The 27,785-nt window shown below is 38.4% G+C and overlaps 2 protein-coding genes across 7 annotated transcripts in view; both read left to right on the top strand.

Annotated features, from left to right (window-relative positions):
• MYLK (myosin light chain kinase) overlaps positions 1-9,705 on the top strand; it is a 198,893-nt gene extending 189,188 nt beyond the window's left edge. For 4 of the 6 annotated variants that reach the window (XM_051985429.1, XM_051985430.1, XM_051985432.1 and 1 more), the window contains 3 exons: positions 2,177-2,306; positions 4,554-4,685; positions 7,936-9,705. In XM_051985429.1, the coding sequence (XP_051841389.1) occupies positions 2,177-2,306; positions 4,554-4,685; positions 7,936-8,198 (525 nt within the window). In that variant the 3' untranslated portion in view covers positions 8,199-9,705. Of the gene's footprint in view, positions 1-1,859; positions 2,307-4,553; positions 4,686-7,935 lie in introns of those variants that run through there. The other 2 variants (XM_051985428.1, XM_051985433.1) reach the window with 2 other exon arrangements.
• Positions 9,706-21,926: 12,221 nt separating this feature from the next.
• Positions 21,927-27,785, top strand: part of HACD2 (3-hydroxyacyl-CoA dehydratase 2) — a 93,591-nt gene continuing 87,732 nt past the window's right edge. The window contains exon 1 of the mRNA XM_051985427.1: positions 21,927-22,815. Within this exon, the coding sequence (XP_051841387.1) occupies positions 22,649-22,815 (167 nt within the window). The 5' untranslated portion in view covers positions 21,927-22,648. The remainder of the gene's footprint in view (positions 22,816-27,785) is intronic.

Raw genomic sequence — 27,785 nt, 5'->3', positions numbered from 1 at the left:
TGTCAGGCACTGGAGGTAATATGAAATTAAGATAAAATCCTTAACTTCACAGGGCCTACAGTCTGTTAAAGAGTATTTGGCTCACATAAAACATAACTAAATGCAAAATAATATATGATGTCTGAGATGAAAAGAGGAAAATAGACAAGAAGATGGGGATCAGTTTCATAGAATCATAGACTTAGCATAAACGAATCAATCCTATGTAGGCTTTCTGGCATAGGGATTGAAAATCCTGAAATAGATATGAAAAATGGAAGCTTCATAAGTGGAAGAGTGTCAGATGTAGTGTAGTGGGGAGTGGGATGAAATAAAGCTGAAAAAGGATAGTCAGTGGGAAATGGGGGAGAGATTCAGGGGAAATTTTAGATTAAAAAAAAGATAAGACAGAAAATCATTTAAAAAGGAAGTGGTAACAGTCTGAAGAAAATTTTGATACTGTATGTCAGGGACAAGGCTGAAGCCAAGATATCCCTGGTCTTGATCTATTACATAATAAATACTTAACCATTGCATATTGATTGTTCATCTGTTCTCTGGAACCAAAATTGATCATTGCAATTAATCTGAGCTTTTATATTATTTTTGCTCACATCATTATAGTTATCATGTATATTGTTCTCCTGGTTTTATTTTCTTCACTTTAAGTCAGCCTGGGATTCTAATTTGAAGCTGGGGATCATGAGAGGAAAATGTTTATATGTTCTTGGCAATTTATCTACAAAAGTACTTTCTGTAAAATTCCAAACTGTGCTTGGACAGTACAAAGAAACTGTATTTCAGAGTTATGGGACCATCATTAGCAGTGATTATATATCAAAGCTGATTCCAGCCCCAGGATGTCAAGGATGAAGACCAGGGTGTCCACATGAACAAATGCCTGCTGCCTTTCCTTTTTAATGCTTACATTTAGAAATGCCCTTAGTGACACTTCATATAGGAATTTGCCAGAAAGAAGAATTTAATTTTGCCATAAGACATGGTATATTATAAAGCACATAGTTAAATTTTAAAAAAGAGAGAATTAAAATGGTTAGATGCAAAGTAAGCAAAACCAGAACAATTCACATCAAGAATTTTTGACTCTGTGTCATGGACCCTTTGGCACTCTGGTAAAGCCTATGAACTCTTTCTCAGAATGTTTTTAAATAATTGAAGAAAATGTTACATTTTAGCTACAGGTTAAAAAAAATAAAAATTTCCCCATCTAAGTTCCCAGACCTGAAATCATGGAGCGACTCCAGGAATGTAAAGAAAGCATCATTGAATAACAGCAGAACTCTGATGGATGTAGTGACTGCTCTTAACTCCAGAAGACAATAAAACCTGACTTTTCTAATTGGCAAGGAGATGAGGGACTAGAGCTGACAAATGAGGGATATACATCATCAGATATGACCAATGTCTAGATCAGTTTCACCCAGTGATTCTTGTTTGCTTTAAGGAAAGATTGTGTTGGGGGCAAAATGGAGGGTGATGTGGAATATATGGTGTAGGGGTAGTAGCATATGAAGAAAATAAGGTTTCCTACATTTGTTGTTTTTCAATCTCTGAAGAACCAAAAAATCATAAAACCGGAGATGTGGAAAGAACAAAAAACAAATTAAAAAAAAAAACCCAAAAAAACAATTCTCCTTTTCTAGCTAAAGAAAGAAACTGAGGCCTAGGGGAAGTGCCAAATCACAAAATGATTTGTCCAAGAACTTATCTTCAAGAATCTACTCTTTTCAGCCCTAAGTCTCTTCTACAGCAACAGAGCCTTCGACCAATTAAAAGTATTGCTAGAGCAGCGTTTTGAGAGCCAGCTCCATCCAGGTCCAGTTAGCAATAAGTCTTTGTAACTGTCTCTGCTCGCAGTTGCTTTATATAAACTATCCCTTTTATGGGAGTTGAAGCACAGTTTGAAAAGAGTTTTTGTCTCATGTTGACCTTGTTTAGTCACATTAATGCACCAAGTCAGCTCCAGGGCCCCATTCCTTTCTCTGAACATCTTCTGACATGCTGATAGTACTGAGCAGTGCAGGGTTTGGTGCATTCCTCTAGCGGGATCAGCTTGTGGGACTCTTTTCTCAGGAAGAACAAACTCTCATTCCTCCTTGACTAGACTTCTTCTCAACGTTCCTGCTGCAACTGAGCTGAATTTGAAGGAAGCTTTTCTGTGTGTCTATTTTTGCAGAAAACAGGCAATGCTGTGAGAGCAATAGGAAGACTGTCCTCTATGGCAATGATCTCTGGACTCAGTGGTAGAAAGTCTTCCATGGGGTCACCAACCAGCCCTCTAAATGCAGAAAAACTTGAAACAGAAGGTAAGATACTCACAGAAACACTTTGTTTTCTTTAAGTGGTTGTTGGGGACAAGATGTTCCCGAGGGAGCAGTGGGGAGAGGAGGAAATAACATTTTGAATCATTCTTTGTGCGGTGATGAAGAAAGAATCTGGAGGTACTGCTAGGCTTTCTGACTCTGAGACCACTAATTAAATTGAAGATTAAAAAAAAAATGGATTCACTCCTTGATTTGAGAAATATTTGGTCTCAGTTTCTCTTACCATCCTTTTCCCAGGAATTTCTAACAAATGTGTTTTTTGTTGTTGTTGATGCTCAGAGCATTTTACAAATTTTAAAACTTTCTTCTTCTTCTTATTGTCCTCAGTCCTAAAGTTTTTTGGTATCAAGAAATCCCAGAGAAGGACTGACCTTTACCCCAGAAGATTTGTAACCATGCTCAAATTATAGGATTAAAGAGCTGAGAAATTCAAGTGACTAGTCCAGAATCCCCCAGCCAGGATATATTGGGGGAAGGACTAAAACCCAGGGCTTCCTGACTTTGTGTCTAGTTCTATTCACTATGATATATCAGTAGTAGTAATAATCAGTGCATGTCATTCTTGGGAGAGTGGGGAAAGACTTTTTCAGGTCTCTGAGCAAGAGCTGATTTCCCTCTTCGTGTAAACTGAGCTTGGACCCAATCTGTCTCTATCTCTGAGGCACCTCTCATGAGATTAGAAGCACCAAGTTGTCTGGGAAGCTTTTGCTATGGAAAGAAACTCGTCAGAGGACTATTTGTACCTCATTTCAGAAGCAAGAGGGCATTTGCTAACCCTGAACGTGACTTAAACTAATACCACTGGCAGAATGGTATCTGCAGATTTAAGGAACTTATTCTGTTTTACTTCCTTCTTCCAACCCTCCAAATTAAACCCTCCCACTCCATTTCTAGAATTAGTTTTGGGAGCAGCACTAAGCTGAGAGAGATGATACAAGTATAAAGTAGTGGTATCAAACTGAAATGATTGATCAATGAAGCACATTACCTTTTTTGGTTTTAGGACTATTTTTAAAAAAACAAAACTTTGAACCCATTCTGGCCTACTGAAATGATCTTGTAAATTACAGAACCTGTCCCTACAGTGACATACTGATTTAGAGAACTACAGATTAACATTATACATGTGGCATTGACTTGTATTTTTTTTTTTTTAATAAAAATATATCCCGATACATTTTAGTCTGGTGCAAGCTGCATTTAGAAGGTTTGAAGCTGTAAGCTGCCAAGCTATAAATTTGAAACCTTTGGGCTTGGGTCTCTTAGATTTGGGTTAATCAGCATCACCATTTACATAGCAAAGTATTTTACATGGGTTATCTCATTTAATCTTTGTTAACAATCCTATATGGTAGGTGCTGTTATCTTTCCTGTTTTATAAGTGAGGAAATTGAGTCTGAGAAGGTTAAGGACTTGCTTAAGATTACAAAACTATTGAATCTCTGAGGCAGGATTTAAACTTAACCTTCCCAACCACAAACCCCATATATATTCCTTCCATTGAATAAGGCTTAGCTAGGTTCTGGGTCTGGGTCTGACCCTTTGGCAGATCACTTCATTGCTCTGGCCCTGAATTTCTTCATGTGAAAAATGGAGGTGATAATGCTCATATTAGATACCTCCCAGATTTACAGTAAGGCTTTGCAACCAGTTATTTTTCCTATTCGAACCTTAAATCTATGTCTGGTGAGGGAAGGGAATGAAAAGTACTAGAAAGTTTCAAATGCAGCTAGAATTTAGTTCTTGCTCAAGGGTCAGGAGGCAAGCTGAACTGCTGGATGAGGGCAAAAGGCTGTCTAAAATGCCTTAGGAAGCTGAAAGGTTTTCTTTTTTCATAGAAATAATACGATAGATATCTGTCAAGTAGACTACTCCCGTGCCTGATATCTAACCCCTCCCCGCCATAATGCTAGCTGTGCAAAAAGCATAAAGCAGATGTCTCTTTTTTTAAAAAGGGAATTTCTTTTTTAATGCAGTGGCATTAACAGTGGTGGGGAGGGAGGGCTAAAGCTGCCCTCAGTCCTGATTTGGGCATCTTCCAGGAGCCATTGGCAGCATGCCCACAAGGGCTAGAGGGCAGGCCTGCCAATGACTCAGTTCTCTATGTCTGAAGAGTTTTGTTCATTTACAGTGTGTGTCTATGTGTGTGGAGGGTAGATTAAAAAAAAAAAAAACAGGACTGTGGGGGAGCTGAGCAAAGTTATAGCCCACTGTCCTTTGTTCCCACAGAAGATGTCTCCCAAGCTTTCCTTGAGGCAGTTGCTGAAGAGAAGCCCCACGTCAAGCCTTACTTCACTAAGACCATTCTTGACATAGAGGTGGTGGAGGGAAGCGCTGCTAGATTTGATTGCAAGATAGAAGGTAAGTTGCCAGCAGCCTTCTCGTGGCTACATGTTGATTTCACAGGTCCCCATCGGTTTTGAGAAAGAGCAGACCATTCACTACATTCCATTGAGGAAATCATCCCTTTATATGAGGCAGCTGCTGAAGAGAAGTCCCACAGAAAAACTCTTCTTGAAGCCTGAAGTATAAAATTAGTCAGTTGGTCAGGGAGTATTTATTAAGCACTTGTGGTATACCACCTGAGGCACTGTGCCAGGCATCAGTGATACAGAGACTTAAATCAAGGTAATCCTTACTCTCTAGAAGTTAATGGAGAGAAGAAAGATATATATTTATATACAGCAACATGACATATGTGGAAATATGTTTAAAAGGATTGCACATGTTTAACCAATATCAGATTGCTTGCTGTCTTGGGGAGGGGGAAGTTAAGGGAGGAAGGGAGAAAGATTTTGAACACAAAAGTCTTACAAAAATGAATGTTGAAAATTATCTTTACATATGTTTAGATAAAATAAACTACTACTAAGAAAAAAAATAAGTATTTGCAGAATAAATATAAAGAAAGCAAAGATAAATAAACATTTGGGTGGGGAGGACACAATTGGTTGGGAAAAGAAAGACTAGGAGAAGGTAGTGCTTGAGCTACCCAATACAAAGAAGGGGAAAATGCATTTTAGGCAGGGGAGCTGGAATGTAATGATAACAGTCATAAATAGCTATCATTTATATAGCAGTTTTTAAGGTTTGCAAAGCACTTTATAAATTTTATCTCATTTGATCTTCACAAAAGCCCCAGGAAGTGGGTGCTATGATTATCTCCATTTTACAGGTGAGGAAACTGATGCAGAGAGATTAAATGATTTGTCTAGACTTATACATTTAGCAAGTATCTAAGACAACATTTGAACTCAGATCTTCCTGACTCTAGATTTAATTCTATATCCAGTACACCATCTAAAAGTGAACAGGAGTTAAATTCTGGCCCCTAGCACTTAAGTCACCTAAAAAGGTTCAAATTCTGTAATTTACAGAATCACTTCAGTAGGCCAGTGTGGATTCGAAATGTTTTAAAATAGTTCCCTGATCAAGAAAGCCAGTGTCTTTCATTAATCAGTCATTCTATTATCAAGCATTTCCTACATGCCAGACACTGCCTGGGCCTGGAGATACAAAGACAAAATGAAAAGTCTCTTCTCTCTAGGAACTTACATCTAGCCTGTGTGTACATATGTAATTTTGTACACAATATAGGGAATAAAGAGTGGTTCTATGGTTTCCTTGGTATGATGAATTCTCAAATGAGAATTATTAGAAATAAGTGACTTGGCCAAGCCCATACAATCAGTATACTTGAACCCCGGTTCCAAGTCCAGCATTAAATCAATTGAGAAGGGTTTATTAAGTACCTCCTATATATAGCTAGCCACTGAGTTAGATGCTAGGGATATTAGTACAATGAATGAAGCAATATCAATCTAGAAGCTTATGTTTTATCCATTATACCATACACTGCTTCTCCTACCATAAAATAGCATAAGTTGATTTTTGGAAGTCCTGAGTAGCTGGGGACATGGATTCCTGGGTAGTTCTTGATGAGCTGAGAAAACTGTTTAATAGGATAATGATGCAGTGCTTAAAGGAACCATAAACATTGTCCCAAAGAGATACTAGACTAGCAGATTGAAAGAAGTTGTGGAATTGGTAAAAATGGAGAGGAAAGCATGATAATTTCAAAAGTGCAGGTCTTGGACTAAAATCCTGAATTAGACCATCTGGAACTAGGAAGGCAAGCTGTCATCAGAGGCAGGAAACCTGGTTCAGAACTCACCTCTGCATACTTGCCATGTGATCAAAAGCAAACCGTATAACCTATCAGTATTCCAGTTCTGTAAACAAGTTGTCATTATAATTGTCATTTATAGTTGACAATCACATTGACGGAGGGTGTTTTCTGCTGTGGGACTTTTCCTCCAAATTAATAAAATCACAATGCTTTTTTTTTTTTTTTTAAGTTTTTCTATAAATGATTATCCATTGATCTGCCTTCTGGTAGGGGCTGTGTGTAGGAGAATGCAAGCATATTAACTCTGAACTGATAAACAAGGACAGAATGCTCCTTGGAATGAATGTTAGGATTCTTAAGTTCTTAAATGCGATTTTTATTCTGCATTGGGGCCAAATAGTTTTATGTAAGAAAATATCTCCAAAATTAAAATGGAAGTCAATGAAAACCTGACTTGACAGAAAAGTATTTCTTTTACACAAGACGTTTTAGGAATATACCGAATGTATAATTTAAGATCAACAGATTATTGTTAACAGCTAATAATACCTAGCATATAAACAGCCCTTTCAGATTTATAAAACAAATACTTTAAAAATAGCATCTCATTTTATATTCTTAACAACTCTAGAAGTACTCATCTGTAAAATCTGTCAATACAGATACTTATTTATAAAATGACACTATGGATAGAGCATTGGCCCTGAAATCAGGAGGGTCTGAGTTCATATTTGGCCTTAAAACACTTGCTACTTACTGTGTGACCCTGAGCAAGTCACTTAATCCCAACTGTCTCAAAAAATAAACAAACACACACACTCATCAGATGAATAAACTGAGGTAGGTAGCATTTAGTAATGTGTCTGAGTCCAGATTTAAAATCAGGTCTTCTTGATTCAAAGCCCAGCACCTTTCAGATTATTAGATTTTTCTTTTCATGACCACTCTGTTGATATTATCAATCTCTCTAGTCACTCTTACTATCAAATTGCAGTTTGTAGCTGAGGTACTTCCTCTGGCTTGCACAACTATGTGGCCTTGGTCAAGTTCTTGGGCCTCAATTTCCTCATCTGTAAAATGGGAGAAGGGAACAGATTCATTAGCTTCTAAGGCCTGTTTCAGCTCTGGGTTTCTGATGCTGCCATCCCTTGTAGTTCTGAGAAATACCACAAACCATGTGTGTATAGAAATTGGTGACAAGTCAATGAGACGATGTTGGCCATCCCTGGACTGGAATGAGGCACAGAGTGAGCCTAATAGGAAGATGACTACCCTTCTAGCTTCTCTTTTTGGTCCGAGCTATTCCCAGAATGTGTTTCTGTTGAAGCATAAGTACCTAAATGTTTCCCTAAAGGCAAACAGACTATTTTTGCCTTTTACCCCATTATTTAGTTAATTTATCTAGAGTTGACCACATAGCACTGGGGCCAAGCTGGGAGATTCACTTACTGCATCTGGTGTTCTTTCCTGTGTGTGCTGCAGGGTACCCAGACCCTGAGGTCGTCTGGTTCAAAGATGACCAATCCATCAGGGAATCTCGCCATTTCCAGATTGACTACGATGAGGACGGGAACTGCTCTTTAATTATCGCTGATGTTTGTGGGGATGATGATGCCAAATACACCTGCAAAGCTGTCAACAGCCTGGGAGAAGCCACCTGCACTGCTGAGCTTATTGTGGAAACCATGGGGAAAGAAGGGGAAGGAGAAGGAGAGGGTGAAGAGGAGGAAGAAGAGGAAGAGTAACAGAAGGCTACCAAGAAAGAGCCTTTTCCAAATTCTATTATAAAGACTTTCTGTAAAGTTCAGGAAAAAAGAAAAACCAAAATATTCAAACCACCTAGTGTGATAGATTATGTATTTAGGTCATTTGGGGGTTGATTCTTCAGCATGATCAGTTGATACCTCTCAGCTTTATTTATGGGCATTAATCTGAATTAGCAGGCACCTTAACATGCCAGAATGGCTAGTTTTAGAGTAGAAAAGCCATCTAATCATCTGCCTGACCAATTTGGTTTTTTATTTAATTTGAAAAAACAAATTAACCAAAATCTTTTTTTTTTCTGTGTCTGACTTCGCAAACAAAACAACAGAATACCTTATAACCAATATGTATAGTTAAGCAAAATAAATTCCCATATTGGCAATATCTAAAACATACAGAATGGTCCCAAAGTCTTGGTGCAGTTTTAAGTTGTAAGATACAAGACTTTGGAGACAAACCTGTATGTCTCATTCAGGATGCCCCAATCCTTCACTGTTCTGTCAGGAGGTGAGCAGCATGCTTTATCACTGGTCCTGTGGAATCATGTTTTGATCATTTGTTTTTCTAGGGAAAAGAATGAAAACAACTTACCTAAACTGTATCTCTAAGATAAACACACACACCTCCTTCCCGCCTTTAGATCTTTTATGACAACTCAGATTGTAGTCTGGGTCCTGACCAAGACCATAGCTTCAAAAGTGGCTTCTAAGTTCTTTGTGGATTTCTGAGGTTTCTTCATGCCATGACACCATGACACCAGGGGCAGTAGACCAGATTTCTTGTCTACTAATGCAGCCCTTTGTTTTGGAACCAATAGAGCTATTTGAAATTTGAGGTAAATGTTATTTGTACGTGTGCTACTGCACCTGAGACCTTTAATTCCTCTTCATTTCTTTTCCAAGTTCCCTAGGATAAGAACTTAAGTGTTCTATTTAGCCCTGAGATCAGTGCGGTACATCACTTCCCTCTAGAAAGTATCTTGCCTTCCTTGGAAAAATACAATGTCCTTTCGTCCTATCAAGTGGGGAAAAAAATCTTTTTCTTTCCTTACAAGTGTGTGTAATAGCTTCAGTTATTATTGCAAGAAGTAAGCATAACTTAAGGAGGAGGAAACTAAAATGCTGGCCAAGAAATCTCTTCATAAATAAGGAGTCAGATATGTGCTATTTAGCAGTTATCAATCAATCAGTCAGGCACATATAAAGATTTTTGCACTGGAATGTTTAAAAATCAGTTTGGTAAAAAAGTTGTTTTCTATCATCATCATTATTTATTTGGCCACTATGAAATAGATCTCAACTGATGACTTAGCTGTAGACCATCATGTACTTTGAAATCACCTTCAAAAGTAGTCTTAGAGTTGAATTATTCTTTTATTCCAAACACTTTCCAAAGAAGTTTGTGTACCTTATATGTTCCACAATGTTTTTCATTTTGAATGTGCAACAACCCCCCCCCAAAAAAAAAAAAAAAAAAAAAAATACCAAATCTTGTGATTTCTCCTCAGGTCTGATACTCTCAGACTTTGAATCTTTGATTCTAAACCTTTTACTTTTTTCACATCCTGGCTAGCACTTAGCTATTTCTTGTTCAAGAATAACAAGATGCCTTGAGCTGATGAGAAAATGCATTTTTGTGTGTATAGCATTCCAAATATATATATATATATATATATATATACATATATATGCATATATATGTATATATATATACATAGATATATTACATGTATAGGTTTTTCCCCCTTTTCCACTGTTTGTAATATGCAGCAATTTAAAATATCAGTGGAAAAGGTTAGTTCTTTAAAGTTCGTTAAACCATTTCTCAATGAATGATCCGTGCAATCCTACACAGTATCAACTTTAGGATGTTTGAGTACCTAGTTTTATGTCTCTTACAATTTTATGTTTTATGTTTTAATGAACTTTGTATCTGCTTTGCTCTTTGCTGCTAGGTTCAAATTGCCAGTGTCTTTTATTTCTTTTTAACAGATAAAAGAATGTTTGTTTTCATAGCCACAGTATTGCCACAGTCCATTATAAAGAAGGGTTTTTAATTTGATTTAGTGCATTCAGAGCTTTTCTCACCATTTTAAAATGTGTTTAGATAATAACAATGTGTGTGTGCCTGTGTGTGTGTGTATGTGTGTGTGTGTTTGGGGTTTTTTTAATACCTTCTTGAAATTATGCTAATGTTTTCCCCAGTTTGTTATACCATCAAAATGGTAAGAAATGAGAACACTACAACTGTAGTTAACTCACAATTTTTAAATAAAGAATACCACAAAGCATGCTAGTTGTATAATTCTTTGCACAATTTGTTTACATGTCACAAATTTTGTTGTACAACTAAATTTCAGTATTAGAATCGAAACTATGTTGCACAAATGTGAAGAGTCTTCAAAAAAAATGGTTTAAAATTAATTTGGAACACACAGTATGTTATTGTTGTCAGTACTGCCTTAGGCCAAGTTCTTTTAAATACTAGTTGCAATTCCATTTTGTTGTATTCTTTGTGATCCCCTTTCAGGATTTCTTGGTAAAATTACTGGAATAAATTGTCATTTCCTTCTCCAGCTCATTTTACAGATGAAGAAACTTGCCTCATCTGTAGTTAAATGCTTTGCTTGTAATCACACAGTTAATAGTATCTGAGACTGAATTTGAACTTCCGGACTTCAGGCCCAGGATTCTGTGCATTATGGTGCCCCCTAGCTGCTCCTATAATTCCACTGCTTTTTGTTTTGTAGGCAATCAGGGTTAAATGACTTACCCAGAGTCACATAGCTAGAAAGTATTTAAGACTAGATTTTGTGAAATATAAAAGGCTTAATACATAAATATAAAAGTTTCTGGGTAATGAATCATCTTATTCATCATCATGCTAACCTACAATAATCCAATGCCAAGGATCTCATGAAATCCACTCAAAGCCCTGAGAAGAAAAAAATCCCTTTTTACCCAAGAAATTCTTATGCAACCCCATCTTGAATCTGAGCTATTTTTGGCAGCATTTGTCCAAGTGCAGTACAAAATGTGCATGTTATGTTCAGAACTAAATCTGCATTGGAGCTGTATGATACAACATGGACAAATGCTGCCAGGAACACCTTGGATTTATTACACTCTTAATTTTGAATTAATTTTTGGTCATTGTCTTCAGAAACTTCTGTTGCCAAATTTTTCATAACCCCCACATTGTTACACAACCCCATATGAGATCACAGCTCACACATTTAAGAGTTTTGATCTTGACAAAAGGGGAAATCCACTTTTACCCAGACCTGTCTGACTAAAACACAATGGGCCAGAATCCATTAATGCACCTAAACTAAAATTTCTTTTAATCTTTTCTACACATCTTGACTTTTTCCAGTATAATGTATCTGCCCAAGATTTCATCTCATTGGCCCTGCCTGCCCTTTAAAAGTTGGTTGATTGATTAGTCTTCAGTGGAGGAGGTAATAGAAGAGGAGAAACCTTAGGCCTAATTCATTAATTGGTTAATAAAAGAGAGAAATAATCATTTCACTCAATTTGAACTGAGGTCCTCCGGATTCCAGAGCTGGTGCTCTCCACTGTGCCACCTAGCTGCTCCTATATTTTGTAAGCCCATCCAAATATTGTCTTGTATCCTGTCAGGTGGTGATTGATTCTAGTAGCTAACAGGTATTCTGTTGTTATTAGTGCTTTTTTTGACTCAAGATTTTCTGTCTGCATCAATCCCAAAGAAGTTTCCTCTTGATTCAGTTTACTATTACTCTTGTTGATCTTGTCTTGTAAGATGTTACCAGAAGGCATAATCTGAAGTGAAACTAATCCTTGACTAGTATTTTTTTATCCCAAATTATTAAATCAATTTAGAAATTTCTAAGTGATTAACTATGATTTCTTTAAAGAGAAATAACTGTCTCAATTCTTTCTTAATGGAAAATAAGGACTAATTATTTGAAAATAGGTAAAAAGCTGCCCTAGGAGTCAGGAAGTCCTGAGTTCAAATCATCCTAGATTCTAAGATCTTAAATAAGTCCCTTAACTTTTCAGAGTCCCAAACAGTTCTCTAGGACTATTGGTTGCAGATCTGCATTCACAGAAAGAATGCCCTTACTAAGAACTACTCATTTGAGTAGGCCAAAAAACCAAAGCATTTTTATTCTATATCATTTTCTTCTAAAGTGTTAACTCATTTTTATGTGTTTCAGTTTTTTATCTTTTGTGTTTGGTTGGTAACTTGTAACTTCAAGCTTTTTCTGTGTGAAGACAGGCCTTTGATTTATCACTTCAACTGCTTTATATTTGCAATCCTGCCTCCCACCCCAACCTCCTTGAAACACTCCTGAGACACAATCTAAATAATCTGTATTAATAACAATGGATAATTGGAATCCACAAATAAACTCATACTTTCCCTTCTTTAAAAATGATAGTATGAAATGAATAGTGATAAAAGGAAGAAATTTTCTTTTCTAAAAACAAAAGATTTTTCTGCTTTTTTTTCCGTTACTTACATTGGTTTCTTTTTAAATGAAACTGAGATTGTCACCCATGGTTTTGGTTGCATGATGGAAAGTGGGAGGAACTGCAATTTAATAGTAAACATCTACAGGGCATTACTAAACTTTTAAATGGAACTTAAGAGAAATCAGTTTTTCTTTTAAAGATGTACATTGAGTTTTCATTAAATGTGTAGAAAATTTATGGATTTAGGAATATCAACCATTCTCACTGGACGAATCGACCACCTTCTATTGCAGGGGCAATTAGGTGGCACAATGGATAGAACAATGGACATAGAAAGACTTATCTTTCTGAGTTCAAATCTGTATGGCTGTATGACCCTGAGCAAGTCCCTTAACAGTGTGCCTCAATTTCCTCATTGGTAAAATGAATTGGAAAAGAAAATGACAAACAGCTCCAGTAACTTTTGCTAAGAAAATCCCAAATAGCATCATGTAGAGTTGGACACAAACACCCAACAACAATAAATTCCAAGAATGTTTAACTTGAAGTCAGTCCATTGATCCTTCAATGAATCTATCATTACATTTCAGAGTCTGTCTACTTAGATAGGAAAAATGTATTTAATTTCAATAGAATTGGTTTTCTTTGCAATATTGTGTATTTTATTTTGTATGTTTAATTAAATAAATTTTATTTTCAATTAATGGAATTAAACATCTCCATAACACAGTACAATAAAAAAGATGATTGCACATGAAACTGCATCTACCATGTACAACTTGCTATTCCCTCCAAATATGCAACAAAGTTATATATTTTGTGCATTAAATAACATTTTTTCTGAGAATGAGTCCATATATTCACCACATTAATCCTCAAAAAGGTCAAGAACAGTTTTTCTATCCTTTAACATTTGAAAATACCGATTCCCTGTTTCTCATCACAGAAGCAGGACAAAGTAACTAGTAATTTAGGAAGCTCCCCACCAAATGAACCAGTTCTTGATTATATGAGCCAACCAGCTAAGTGGTATCCCCAACGTTTTTATTGTGTGGAACCACTTTGTTAATCATTAAAGTCGAGGAGGCTGGTGAAGTGTGAGCTACGACATGGAGAATAGAGAATTATAGGAAAGACACTGAAAGGGATATCCAGAGGGGAACCCAGGGTAGTAGTAATTCCTGGCATTTAAATTCTTGCTTTGATAATGAATTGTTGATTGCCTTCACCTTCAGGTCCACTAAGGGTGGACCTGTCAATGAACTCTAGTCTCTGGTCTGGTTCTAGTTTAAGGCAGTTGGGGTTAAGTGACTTGTCCAGGGTCACAAAGCTAGGAAGTGTTGTGTCTGAATCTGTATTTGAGCTCAAGTCCTCCTGACTCCAGGACTGGTGCTTTATCTACTACCTAGCAGTACCCGGTTCTGATTCTGCTGAAAGTTTAGTGTTGATCTACGTTATATGGACCCGTCTCTGATCAAACGCTCAAACAGCTAACATATCTCAACGTATTAGTTGGCAACTAACTTTCAGACCCACAGCATCACCCTTTTAAGGGGCAACATGGAAGACATTCTGGTACCTCATATCTGCCCCTGCCCCTCAGTAGTGACAGAGCAAACAAGACATTTAGAGTTATAATTCCAGCCCTGTGAGCCTTGGTTCAATAGAGTCTTTACTGTGAACACTAGGAGTCACCAAGGTATTCTGGATTATTCTTAGAATGTCCCAATAAAACCGTGCTTTTCATTAATGGCACACATCTCCTTATTCTCCTTTTAGCTTATTATCATAGCTGGTCATCTTGAAGATGTGCCTTGTTTTCATCTTCCTATTGCCACAGAACACTCAAACTATGGTGTCCCCCCCCTCTCTCTTGCCTTTTTATCATTTGGATGGTGTTCTTTAAAGCACAATGGTACCTTGGCTGAATTTGGTATTCAAAGCATTATAATGGGAAAAACTCCTTGGTGCTCACTTGGGCCCTGTTGCACCTGTTGTTCTGGCTGGGCAGCAGGAGTGTGGGGTTGGCCAGGCCTACCATCCAGCCGATGGTTGTTGCTCTCCGCCATGGGCACTTCTTCCCCAGCTAAGGCCCTGTCTGCACTATCTGTCCAGAGTCCATGATGCTGGGGGTGTGCACATTGGCGGGCAGACCTTGAAGCAGTTCCTGCAGGATGTGTGGCTGCAGCATGTAGCCTCCCAGCTGCCAAGAAGAGCACTGCAAGGGACACGGAATGGCTCAGCAGGAGCCGCAGAGCAGGAGCCGAGGGGGGGGGGGGTGCCAGTGTGGAGGAGGACCAACGACTCCTGGCAGCCCTGAGCTGGGGCTTCAGCCAGTGCCTTCGGTGGCAGAGGGCTTGGGAACCATAGCTGCTGATTCCATATCCAACACCACCATTTCCCAACCAAGGAAGCTCAGATTGCCTAGGGTGGAGGGAGAGTATAAAAGTAGAGGTTCCTCTCAGAAAGCAAATTGGATCAAGAAGGAAGGGGCCTGACTGGGCACTCCACTTGCCCCTTTGGGAAAATGGGTGTCAAGGGATGCTTGGGCTGAAAACTGGAGTTGTACATATGGGAAAAAGTCTTCCCCTCTCATGTCTTCTAGAACCAATAAACACTGAGTACTCAGATGCTATTATATTCACTTCTGATATTTTCTATGATATATACATATATATAAATACACATGTATATACATATATATGTTTCTTTGGGATTTCTCAGATGTAGTGTCTTTTTGCTCCTCCTTTTTCCTACTTAGCTTTTGATTTGAGTTAAAACATTCTATCCCAATACTCAGAATAAACTATGCCTCATCCAAGAAGTCCCAATCCTACTGAAGAAGCAAATCATCCTTTTCTAAAGAGCCAATACTGAGTTCTTCAGAAGCTATCAAGCCATTCATATGCTCCTTGTTTTAACCTTGTGTATTGGGGTACATTATTTAAATTAAGAAATAGAAACAACCCAATGACAACCATGGAAGTTGAAGCAAAAGTGCAATTTCCCATGACAACAAGGAAAAACTATAGATATAGCTAAATGTTTGGCTGAAAAAATAAACTAAGTCTTGCATATAATAGAGAGATGTGGACTAGATGATAAAATAGTTTTGTGGATTTGGAACTGGTTGAATGACCAGCCCCACATAAGTTTACTGCCATTAATTTATTGTTATCAATTCCTGAAACTGACTACCGGTATGATTTTGTGTGTATTGATGTCAGCAGGTATCTAGTAGAGGGCTTCAAAGATCTGTTCTTGGTCTTGTTTTATTCAACACATTTTAAAAAAAAAAATTAGTGATTTTAATTAAGGCACATGTGGCATAATTCTTCAATCTACAGATGATACAAACCTGAGAATAATAAAAACGTTAAGAATCAAAAAAGACTAAATGATAGGCTAGAACACTCAAACAACAAGCACTTATTAAACATCTACTATATACCAGACACTGTGCTAGCCACTGAGGATACCAAAAGGAAATATAATCTCTGCCCTCAAGGAATATAGTGAAGGAACTGAAGGGGGTGTGAAGGGAGAACAAGATGTAGAAGTTTGTACTTGAGCTGAGTCTTAGGATCTCAGGATCCTAAGATATATGAATAGGTAATATATTCCTTACACAGCACATAGTCAGCGCAAAGGCATGGAGGCCAGAGATGGAATGCCATGTTTTAGAAATGGCAAAAAAAAAAATGTCCATTTTGGCTAGATCACTGTGTGTGGAAAGGAGCTATGTGCAGTGTGATTGGAAACATGTTGGTGCCAGGTTAGGAAGGCCTTTAAATGCTTACACATTTATATTTGATCTTGAAGAGAATAAAAAAGCACTGAAGCTTTACTGAATAAGTAGTGATATTACTTTGGTGAAATCAATTTGGCAGCTAGATGAAAGCTACATTGGATTGGGAGAGACTTAAGCAGAGGAACCATTAAGAAATCTATTATAATATTACGGGGAAAAGAGATGAGACCTGCACTATGGGGGTGGCTTTATATATGGAGAGAAAGGAACATTTTGTAGAAGGCAGAAAACAGATTTGACAACCAAATGGATATGTGAGTACATGAGAGTGAAGATTGAAGAATGACGCCAAGGATATTATTGTGCTATAAGAAATGATGAGCAGCCTGATTTCAGAAAAGCCTGGAAAGACTTATATAAACTGATGCTGAGTGAAGTGAGCAGAACTGAAAAACACTGGGCAGAGTAAAAGAAGATTATGTGATCATCAGCTGTGATGGATTTGGCTCTTCTCAGAAATGGAGCAATCCAAGACAATTCCAATAGACTTGGGATAGAAAATATCATCCATAAACAGAAAGAGAATTATGGAGACTGGTTGTAGATGTAAGCATACTAGTTTCACCTTTTTGTTTGTTTTTTTTCCTCATGGTTTTTTCCAAAGGGGGAAAAAATTATTTTTAAAAATTTATTCTCTTTTTATCTTTAACAGTATTTTATTTTCCAAATGCAAGTAAAGATAGTTTAATAAGATTGTTCTAAATACATGTAAAGATAAACACTCAACTAATATGTTTGCCTTTTAATAATAAAACAGAAGGCAAGAAGTTCAAGGCAAAGGCATGTTACTGAAATGGCACAGTACTGGGGAGAAACAAACACACACAGACACACACACTTATTGCCCCTACTACCGTGTTTCACTGATAAGAAGACCTATCCCAAAAATAAGCCCTCCCCTTACTGTGTAAGATTCCTCTAATATAAGCCCTCTCCCAAAAATAAGCCCTCTCCCAAAAATAAGCCCTATTGAGATTGCTACTGTAGTGAAGGAGTACCCTCTGTATGCACCGTTCCCCACCCTCCCCCTCCCACCCCGCCCCTCCCGGTGAAACAAACGCTGCGCTCCGAGCTGCATCCAATCAGAGCTGCAGCAGTGAGCACGTCATCCTGTTCTTCCCCAGTGCTTTGCTTGCTGGCACCATTGAGAGCAGTGCCACGGAGGAGAGCTGAGGTAGGACAACATAAAAACCCGGTATGTAAGTGGGAGTGAGGGGGCATGATGGAGGATAAAAGGGGCCTGATGGAGGATAAAAGAAGAACTCAGGGGGCATCATGGAGGATAAAATAAGAACTCAGCCAGCACTCACCGCGCTAAAGAAATGAAGAACTTCCTTGCAGAGAGAAGAATCGATCAAGTAATGATTCCTGCAGGAATGACTGCCTATCTCCAGACCCTTGATATTGCAATAAACAAGCCATTCAAGGACCATTTGCGCATGGAAGTCAATGACTACACTGAAAATAGAATGGAAAGAAATCAGCGTGGAAACTTTGTGAAGCCCTGTCTGCAAGAAGTTGTGACTTGGGTGAAGAAGTCATGGGATAAAATTACTGACAGCTGTGTCGCTAAGGCATTACGAGAAGGTTACCTACATGTTCATTTTAAAGAGAGCCGTATTGCTGGACATGACAGATTGGATCCACTTCTTCTGAAGGAAATAGAGGCGCAAGACATCCAGGACGGAATTCAGAGTATGGACACTTATGACGATAAGGTTGAAGAAGATGACATGATCATTATTGAATAAAGGTACTTTTTTTTGTTCACATTTACCTGTTTATTAAAATTGCTGTCAATGTTCATTAAAATAAGCCCTCCCCTGAAAATAAGCCCTCTGGTATTTTTCTGTCCAAAAAAAAATAAGACAGTGTCTTATTATCAGGGAAACACGGTAAATGCCAAGTGCTGCACAAATTTTTTTTGTTTGAGCCTCACAACTAGGTAGGTGCTATTATTTCCATTTTACAATTGAGGAAACTGAAGCAAAGAGGTTACTTGACTTGCCAGCTAAGTATCTAAGGCCAAAATTTAAACTCAAGTATTCCAGACTCCAGGTCCAGTGCTCTATCCACTGCATTACCTAATTGCTAGTAAGAAACACAACATCTCCCACATATATCTGGGTCATAGTATCCCATAAACATACAGGCTATCACAGGGAAGAAGCCTCATCTCTACTGGAAGAGGGATTAACAGGAAACCTAAATACTTTCTCTTCCTCTGGCAACTACTGTAGCCTTTTATAATTTTTATGGCCATTTGTCCTATAAATTTATTTGATTCCTACATTTGGGTTATACAAATTCACGCTGCTGACACAAGTGCCTCTACAGCTAGATGTAAGTTGCTAAATTTAAACTTATAGATTCTGATTTTCCTGAAATACCTGATTCATTTTCTTCTTCGATCGCCCAGAGGCAACCCTGGGGTCTCCCATCTCATAGTGTTGGGTCCTAAAGTGTGTTAGGTTTGACTTATATTCACCAAGATCTTTTCTAGGATCTCTTTCCTTGGGGAAGCAGGTAGGAAAGCTGGGAGCCATTTTATAATAAGTACTATGAATGCGGGTCAGCTTGATGGAAAGAGTTCTAGACGTGGAGATCATAAGACTCATCTTCTGAGTTCAAATTGGACTTCAGATACTTAGTAGTTCCACGACCTTGAACAAGTCACTCAAACCTGTTAACCTCAGTTACCACATCTATAAATGAACTGAAGAAGGAAATGACAGCCATTCCAGTATTTTTGCCAAGAAAATTCCAAATGAGTTCACAAAGAGTTAGACATGACTGGAATAACAAAATTATGACTGGACCTGTAGAAACAAGACTAGTGGCTTTCAATGTATAGAGGTTAAAAGGTAAGTGACTTTGAGAGGGTGTTAAATCATGTTAAGCAAGTTCAAGGATTGAACAAAGTCAAGGATTGAGCAAAGACAGGTTGGCATGAACATGAAACACAGGTTGGAAAGGAAGCAGGGAAATAATTTACCAATTTTCTTTACCAAGAAAATCCCCAATGGGATCATGAAGAAACAGATGCGACTGAAAGGACAGAGTGATAACATGGGATCATGGTAGAAAAAATCCTGCAGAGAGAAATCTGCAGCCTAGCCAAGAAGGAGATAAAGGGTCACTGAACAGACCTTCTACTTATAGCATCCTATGCTTTAAGTACTACCTCAGGGATAGCTAGTACCTTCCTTGTGAGCTGTCCAGGGGATGGAGTGAGCTTCCAGAGGCAGGTGTGTGTGTGTATGTGTGTGTGTGTGTGTGTGCGCGCACAAGCAAACAAATGGAGTCACAAAGAGTGGGATAGGATCGAACAGCTGAACAATAACAATTATCAATCTGGAACTGAATTTTTAAAAATGGCAATAGAACAATCTGGGATTAGATGATCATAGGTCTAGAGCTTGGAGATAATCTAGTTCAAACCCTTTATTTCACATGAGAAAAGTGAAGCCCAAGGAGGGTAACAGATTTGCCCAAAGTGACCATATGGTATATTGAGTCCATGTTCTTTTCATGTACCACAGTGGGCTCAGAAGCAAATATATAGAGAAGCTGGGGTTTGATAACCAAAACATTAAAAAAAACACTGTGGAAAGGAATCGATAAACATTTGGAGGAAAACTGGATAGCAACAAGGCCAAAAAAAAAAAAACCCCAACAACAACAACTTAGACCAACTACAAAATTTAAGAACAGCAACCACAAAATATTCTAAGTAGATCAATAATCTAAATATATACACAAATACTGAAATATAAACAAACAAAATGAGGGAAAATTAAAATTTACCTCAGTTGTGGGGAGGATTATAATTCTAACAAATCTTAGAAATTATTGGAAGCCTCTAGGGTACTTTGTACTTTTCTCAAGGCATATATATCAATTTCTACTAAATTATACATTCTTTGAAGGCATGAACAATGTCTTCCTTTTTCTTTGCCTTACAGTAGCTTCCTACTTCCTAAATTATAAATTCTTTGAAGGTATGAACATTGTCTTCCTTTTTCTTTGCCCCACAGTAGCTTTATGCTTCTTGTATGTAGAATATTAAATATTCAATTGGATGGATTTGATGATATAAAAATGAAGGGACTGGGGACAACAAAAAAAAACAATGTATCCCCAATTTTTAAAAAATCAATTTTATGATTTTTTAGATTTAAATATTTTAGATTAAAAATCTGAACTCGAGAAACAATATAGAACTGAAATAAATTTAAAGAGCAATATCCATTTTTCCAGTGGCCAAATAACGTGAAAAACACTATTCTCAAAGGAGAAAACACTGTGAATAAATATTTTAAAAATGCTTAAACTCTAATACTCAAATGTACAAATTAAAACAGCTTCTAGACAATGGGATTATGAACTGATTCAATCAGTTTGAAGAACAATCTGGCAACATGCAACAAGAATTACAAAGAGGTAGTGATACCACTGTAAGGAGTACATCCTGAAGAGGTTTCTAATAATTTGTCAATAGCTGTGAAGTGGAACCTCATAGTTCTTTTAATTTGCATTTCTCTATTGATGATGCAGGGAATTTTTTCATGTCTATTGATAGCCTGGATTTCTTCCTCTGAAAAAATGACTGATCATATTTTTTTTCTGTTTTGTCAACTGGAGAATGTTTTTTCTAATGTAGGAAAGCTTTTCTAATGTAGGAAAGGACTTGCCAGGACTCTTAACTCACTATCAATAATACTCTTTGAGGAGCCAATGTCACTTCTACCACAAATGAGGGACTACAGTTAGGACTTTAATAAAAGGGCAAGCCCTAAATAAACATGAATTGCCATTGATGTTAAGGTTTTAGCTCAAAACAATACTACTAAGAAGGTAGTGGGAGATTTACTGTTTTGCAGATGAAGAAACTGAAACTCAGGAAAATTAAATAATTCCCCCAAAGGAAGAGTGGTAGTAGCATAGTAGATAATCTTAAATTTTCGCGTAACTAAGTTAACAAAATAAAACAAAACAAAGGAAAAAAAAAGAGCATTCAATCCTAAGAGTGTTCATATAAAACTATATAGCCACCAGCAAAGTTCCTCCAGGAAGGCTGACCAATGGGAGAAAGGCTCCCTGCCGGGAACGAGACGTTATCTCAGAAAGAAACGCACTTGTCCTTTTTCTAATGCACTTAATAGAAAACCAGGACGCAGCAGAGGGTGGGACGCGGGCTCTACAGCAGGTTCTGCAGGCTCTTCAGGTATCCAGTCCCCACAGTTAACCTCAGACAAGGTCTGGGCACTTTAAGAAAACAAGGATATATTCTTCTCATCCTACCCCCAAAAGGTGGCGTCGCCATCCCCGCAAGCTCTGATTAGGAGAGCAAAGTCACGCCCCCTCGCCCCACTGTTGCCCGCCCGCCTACCAGAGAAAATACGGTAACCCGAAGTTGAAGCTCCCCCGGCTGCCACTCCTAGGCAGGATTGGTTTCCAGTCCAGCCTCAACCTCCTGCCTAATCTGGGGGAAGCGGCTTTTTCTCTTCTGTGAACCCCCAGATTCCTTCACATATAAATTAGGGGATTGGTCTCGAGAGTCAAAAGACCCCTTTCCCACTTCCTGTGGTTCTGCGGTCTTCAAGCCCTCCCTTAATTCAGCCAAACGATACAGAAAGATAAAGCAAGAGGTTAGAGAATATAAAAGTGTTGGCCGACGACTTCTTTACTCTCAGAAGCACCTCCCGCCCAGGGGATCGACGTTAGCCAACCTCCACAGCAAGCGCAAGGCCCGGGTGACGGGTGCCTAGCTGGATCAACCAGTACAGCTTCTGAGGTCTGGGAGGGATGGGATTTCATTCACTTGCCCTCATCTAATATGGTGCGCCGGGAAGTGGAGGCTATGGCGATGAGGGGCGGAGCGAGGGAAAAGCGTCGTTTGTCTCGATCCGAGGTGAAGCGCATAGTAAAGAGCAGGGAAAGGGTCACGCCGATCAGTTGCCCTGATCAAAGATGGCGTTCACTGCACCTTTTTCTTTCCCCCTTTTCCCCGTCCCAGAGCTCCTCCCCGGCCCCTCCCCGTCGCTCTAGCCCCGCCTCCCACTCTCCCAGGCCCTCTAGCTACCAGTCGCTGGGCCGGGCGTACTCAGTGGCTCGTTCTCTCCGCCCGGGGCAGCAGGTAGGGATTAGCTCCTAAGACATGGCGGCAGCGGCGGCAGCGGCGGGGTCTTCGGCGACTGGGACGAAGGGGAATGGGAGCGGCGGCCGGCCTGGGCCCAGTGAAGCCGGCGGGCCGCGGAAGAAGAGGGGCCCGGGGCCCCTGGCCACAGCGTACCTGGTCATTTACAATGTAGTGATGACTGCCGGGTGAGGAGGGGAAGGGGGCATAGGTGAGCGGGCGGGGTGTGGTTGGAGGGGGGCAGGATTGAATCTGGTGGGGGGGGCGGTGTCCCAGGTGGGGAGGGGGCTCGCAAGCCGAGAGGACGCCCAGAGGAGCATGCGCCTTGAGGACGGGCGTCCCTTCATTCATTCTCTAACCTGTTCCTAGAAGCTCGGCTACGCGCCGCGGCATGGAACCGGGGCACTGCTGGGGGAGGTGAAAAGATGAATGAGCTGAACGCGGCCCCTGCTCTCCCGGGGCTCCTGGTGTCTTATACCTGGAGCGGGGAGATCCCGCTCGCATGCAGCCGGGAGCGAGGCTGCAGCTTTCGCCTGGACTTGGGGTCCGAGGAACATTTAGGGCAGTGGGCTGGGCATGGAAACGATGGGTAGAGGGTTGGGGCACTTAGGTTTTATTCTAAGGGGAGGGAGCACAGGGACCTTAGGGCCAGAAGCGAGTGAAAGGTCAGGGAGCGTACTGAGCCACAGTTTATTTACTTCGTAGGACGAATTAGAGGAAATTGAGGAAGATAGGCAGGAAGTGCCCGTTGAAAACTGATGTGGAAAGCCTTGAGTGACACGCTAAGGAGCTTGGACCTTATTTCGGAAACGCAGGGGAAACCATTGAAGTTTTTAGTAGGAGAATGTTAATTTGTTCTGGGCCTTGTAGAATGCATCCGAGAGGAGAGCAGCTGGAGGTGGACAGGCCTCTGGAACTGTTATGCAAAGACGGTATTTCGGGGTCTGGAGACGGGGTTGGCAGGGGCTCATCAAAGAAAATACTTAGTTGTGTTGGGAAAAGAAAGAAAGTGGGTGATAGGTAACTCAGATTATTAGCAGGCACGTGCAAAAATTCCCATTGGAGTTAGTTTTGCGGGAGCAAGATTTAATGTATGTAGAACTTTTTTGTCTTCTCTCCTTATGGGAAGGGGCTGAGATTTATCCATGTAAGGAGCATCAGAGAGGAGTTTCAGACTTTTAATTTTTACCTAAGTGGTCAGAAGGGAATCTAGAGTATGAGATTGAGAGAGTGTCTTCAGCTGGGAAGAATCTGAGTAGGTCCAAAGAAATTAGTCTTTGCCACTGTGTCAATTATTCACATTCGTACTTTTGGGAAAACTCTTCCACCAGATCTTTCAACACTGAATATTTGTGTATACTTTTTTTTTTTTTAAAACAGATTCAGATTTTTTTAAAGTTTTATTAAAGCTTTTTATTTACAAAACATATGCATTGGTAAATTTTCAACATTGACCCTTGCAAAACTTCTTGTTCCATATTTTCCCCTCCTTCCCCCCACCTCCTCCCCTAGATGGCAGGTAGTCCAATACATATTAAATATGTTTAAATATATGTTAAATCCAATATATGTATATCTATTTATGCAATTATCTTGCTGCACAAGAAAAATTGGATCAAGAAGGAAAAAAAAACCTAAGAAAACAAAATGCAAGCAAACATCAACAAAAAGAGTGAAAACACTATGTTATGGTCTATACTCAGTTCCCACCACCCTCTCTCTGGGTTTATATGGCTCTCTTCATCACTGAACATCTCATTGTTGAAGAGAGACAATATTCTGACCGGAATAGATCATCATATAGAACAGATTCAGATTTTATAAATACATTTAAGAATTGAATTTAAATACTAGCATTTTGTGTTAATTTTTTAATGATAGCTGATATTTCATTCTTCCCATGGTAGTAAATGTGAAACCACCAGAGGAAATTTGTTAAACATGGTGAAACTCTCAATACTCTGATTTTTGAGGGGCGGGGGGGAATTAGGAAAGATTTGGGAAAATATATTTATAAAGGTTTTTGCTGGGCTGGAAATCAGTGGAAAGGCTTTTTAACTGCATTATTTTTGAAAATAAAATTTCTGGAATGTTAATAAATGCTACTTTAAATATGTTTGTTGACATGAATAGTCTATAAAATATTTTCAGTGCAGAAAAAATGAGAATCGCAGCTTAAAATTTTTTTGGCTCAAAGGATTTACTGCAGTGCTTTGTATGTATTTTGCACTTAATGATTATTGTCAATATACATAATACCTTATGAATGTCTAATTAAAAAATCTTTTGCACATTAAAACATTAATTTTTTTTTAGTATTCTTAAAATGTCACTGATTTGGTCTAATGGGTAGAAGACGGCTGAAGTAGTAAAACTTCTTAATGTAAACTGTACTTAAAATAATAAAATTTTTCTACTTTCAAGGTATAGTAGTCAAAATAGGCTAAAATGTTCTAGGAAGTTTCTAGAAAACTTAAATGAACAATCAGAATATCAGTTTGTGAACATGGAAATACTTAAGGATCCTTTCAAACCATTGTTTTACTATTTTCTTTGTTCCTCAGTCTTAAGAAAGTCAACTTCAACCCATTTGGGCATATTTGAATCAATATCATAGGAATGAAGAGGTTTACTGTAATTTACAGAGCATAAGAGATATTCTTTAAATCCTGGACATCAGATTTAAGAAGATCTGTATAAATGAATAAAACAGGACAGACTAACTAGAATGGAGACATGACAGCTGCTCTCCTTCCACTGCCCAGTGCCCTTTCACAGGCTTTTCCAAAGTGATCTCTACAGTTGGGGGAGATTTGGGCATAGGATGCAAGCTTCTCTTAATCCTAAGGCATCAGTGATTAGGTTTCTGTCCAGAGCTACATACTAGGTGGGAGGTGGGCAGGGGAAAGCACTAACCTTCAGTTGTCCCAGTGGCATTTTCATCTCAGGTTGGTGGGGAGCTAGACAAAAGTATTTACATTAAATCTGCTTTTCTTCCAATGTCAGTACTCAGAATAAAAAATGTTTTTCCTCCAATTCTACTTTTTTTTTTAATATCAATTTCTCATATTAATTTATTTCTTATTCCTTTTCATTGTAAACATATTATGGTTTTTGTAGCCTGGCTAAAGAACTTCCACAGCTTCCCATTTACTTGTAGCTCTCCATTTTATAATAATGTGTTATTGTGTTGTTGGTATTTTTGAGAAAATGTATTGTGAATAAAAAGCAATTGAGTTAGAAAAGAACATTTGGAGCTCTACTAATTCATAAACTGTCAAATTATGGACTCAAATCATTTAATAACATCCTTATTTGACAGAAAAGAAAACTGAGGCCTGAAGAGGTAAAATGATTTGTTCAAGGACACACAGGTAGTTGGTGATGACCTGAATTAGAATTTACCAAGCTAAGTGATCTTTTACTAACCATGTCTTCTTATGTATATGTATGTGTACATATGTGTGTGGATGCCTTTGTTATATTCTAGTTAAATACTTTTTTATTAATACTTTTATATCTTAACATTGTACAGGAAAATGTGCATTGAAATGGAGCTCACGATAACTCATACATATACTTGCTATGTAACTTGTGATAAAAACTGGCTGGGTTGTTGCTGTACTGAAGGTTCTTCTCTTTAGTTGTAATCACTAGATCATTGGTCACTTGATAGTTTGTCCCTACCACTAAGGGAATCCACAATATGCCTGCATATATAATGTGAGCATTCCTAAATCAAAAATATTTTTATTTCTTGAATGTTTTTTCTAAGGATTTCCTAGACAAATCCCTTTTCTAAATATGAAAACTTTTCAGTAGTATTATCTTAAATATATGAACCCGGACTTGGCACTCTAATTTATCTCATTACTCCTCTCAAACCTGACTACTACCCATATTTTCCTTCCTTTTTGTTCATACTCTTTCATGTGCCTGGAATATCCTCAATTTCTGGCTATTAAAACAGGTAGGAACCTGTCTTCTAGGGCTCATCTACTTTATGCAACTTCTTTTGAATTCTCACTAAACTTGATATGATTTCCTCCCTCCTCAGATCCTCTGTAGTTCTTTGTACCTTTCTTACAGCTCATATTAAAATTATTGTCAGATAATACATTTTGTAAGTCATGAGCAGTGTTGTCTTTTTTCATGCTTCACAGCTCCTAGCAGAATATACAGTAGCTGCTCAATAAATGGGTATTTTTAAAAAAAAATTAATGTTTTTTGTTTTTATATCAGTCATTTCTGGATATACCCAACAAAATCTGTCGCAAGTGATTTTTCTTTTTTTTGCTGAGGCAGTAGGGGTTAAGTTGACTTGCCTGGGGTCACACAGCTATGGTAGGAAGTGTTAAGTATCTGAGACCATATTTGAACTCAGGACTTCTCCTGACTTCAGGGCTGGTGCTTTATCCACTGCGCCACCTAGCTTCCCCTTGGCAAATGATTTTTCTTCCATTTTACAAAAGTCAAGCCAAATATTAGAATCATAGGCTTGAAAGAAGTATTGATTTAATGGTGGAAGAGATCTTAGAAGCCCCTTAATTTACAGATAAGGAAACTGAGGCCAAGAGAAGTTTAAATGACTTAGACAGTCACCCAGGAAGAGTTTAAATGACTTGCTCTGGTTTAAGAAGTGCCTAAAGTAATCTTCTAGTTCTGGTCATCCTGATCATAACAGTTACTCAGCAGTCTTTCGATTCTTTTTGTTTACACGACTGTAGTTGCTGGTTATGTTGTTCTTCTGGCCCTGCTTAACATCACTATGGATAAATTAATAAACATCTAATTCTGTTTCTCCAAATTCCACATTTCTTAGGGCACAATTTTTCATTTCATTTTCATTACAGTTTATTTGACCATTCCCAGTTTTAGGCTTTGAGTGAAGACTTGACAGACAGTCTGTCCTAGGAGCATAGATTATGTGCCTTTTTACTTGGGCTTTGTAACACCTATTATTTTTGGCTACTCAGATACCTTTAAAAAAAAAAAAGCTTTCTGATGTTTATGCCTTAGTTAAAGTTGCTGGTTAAGTGAATTCTTGGGTGACAGGCTACTGAAATTACCAATGTAGATGGTTGTGTGTATGTTTGTGTGTATGTGTATGTGTGTGACATGCTTGAATTTTTCAAGAGATGTTTATATTTCAAAGAAA

This window comes from Antechinus flavipes, chromosome 3 (assembly GCF_016432865.1).
Source record: "Antechinus flavipes isolate AdamAnt ecotype Samford, QLD, Australia chromosome 3, AdamAnt_v2, whole genome shotgun sequence".
NCBI lineage: Eukaryota > Metazoa > Chordata > Mammalia > Dasyuromorphia > Dasyuridae > Antechinus > Antechinus flavipes.
Note: the sequence above shows the minus strand (reverse complement) of the source record. Positions and strands in the feature narration are given on the sequence as shown.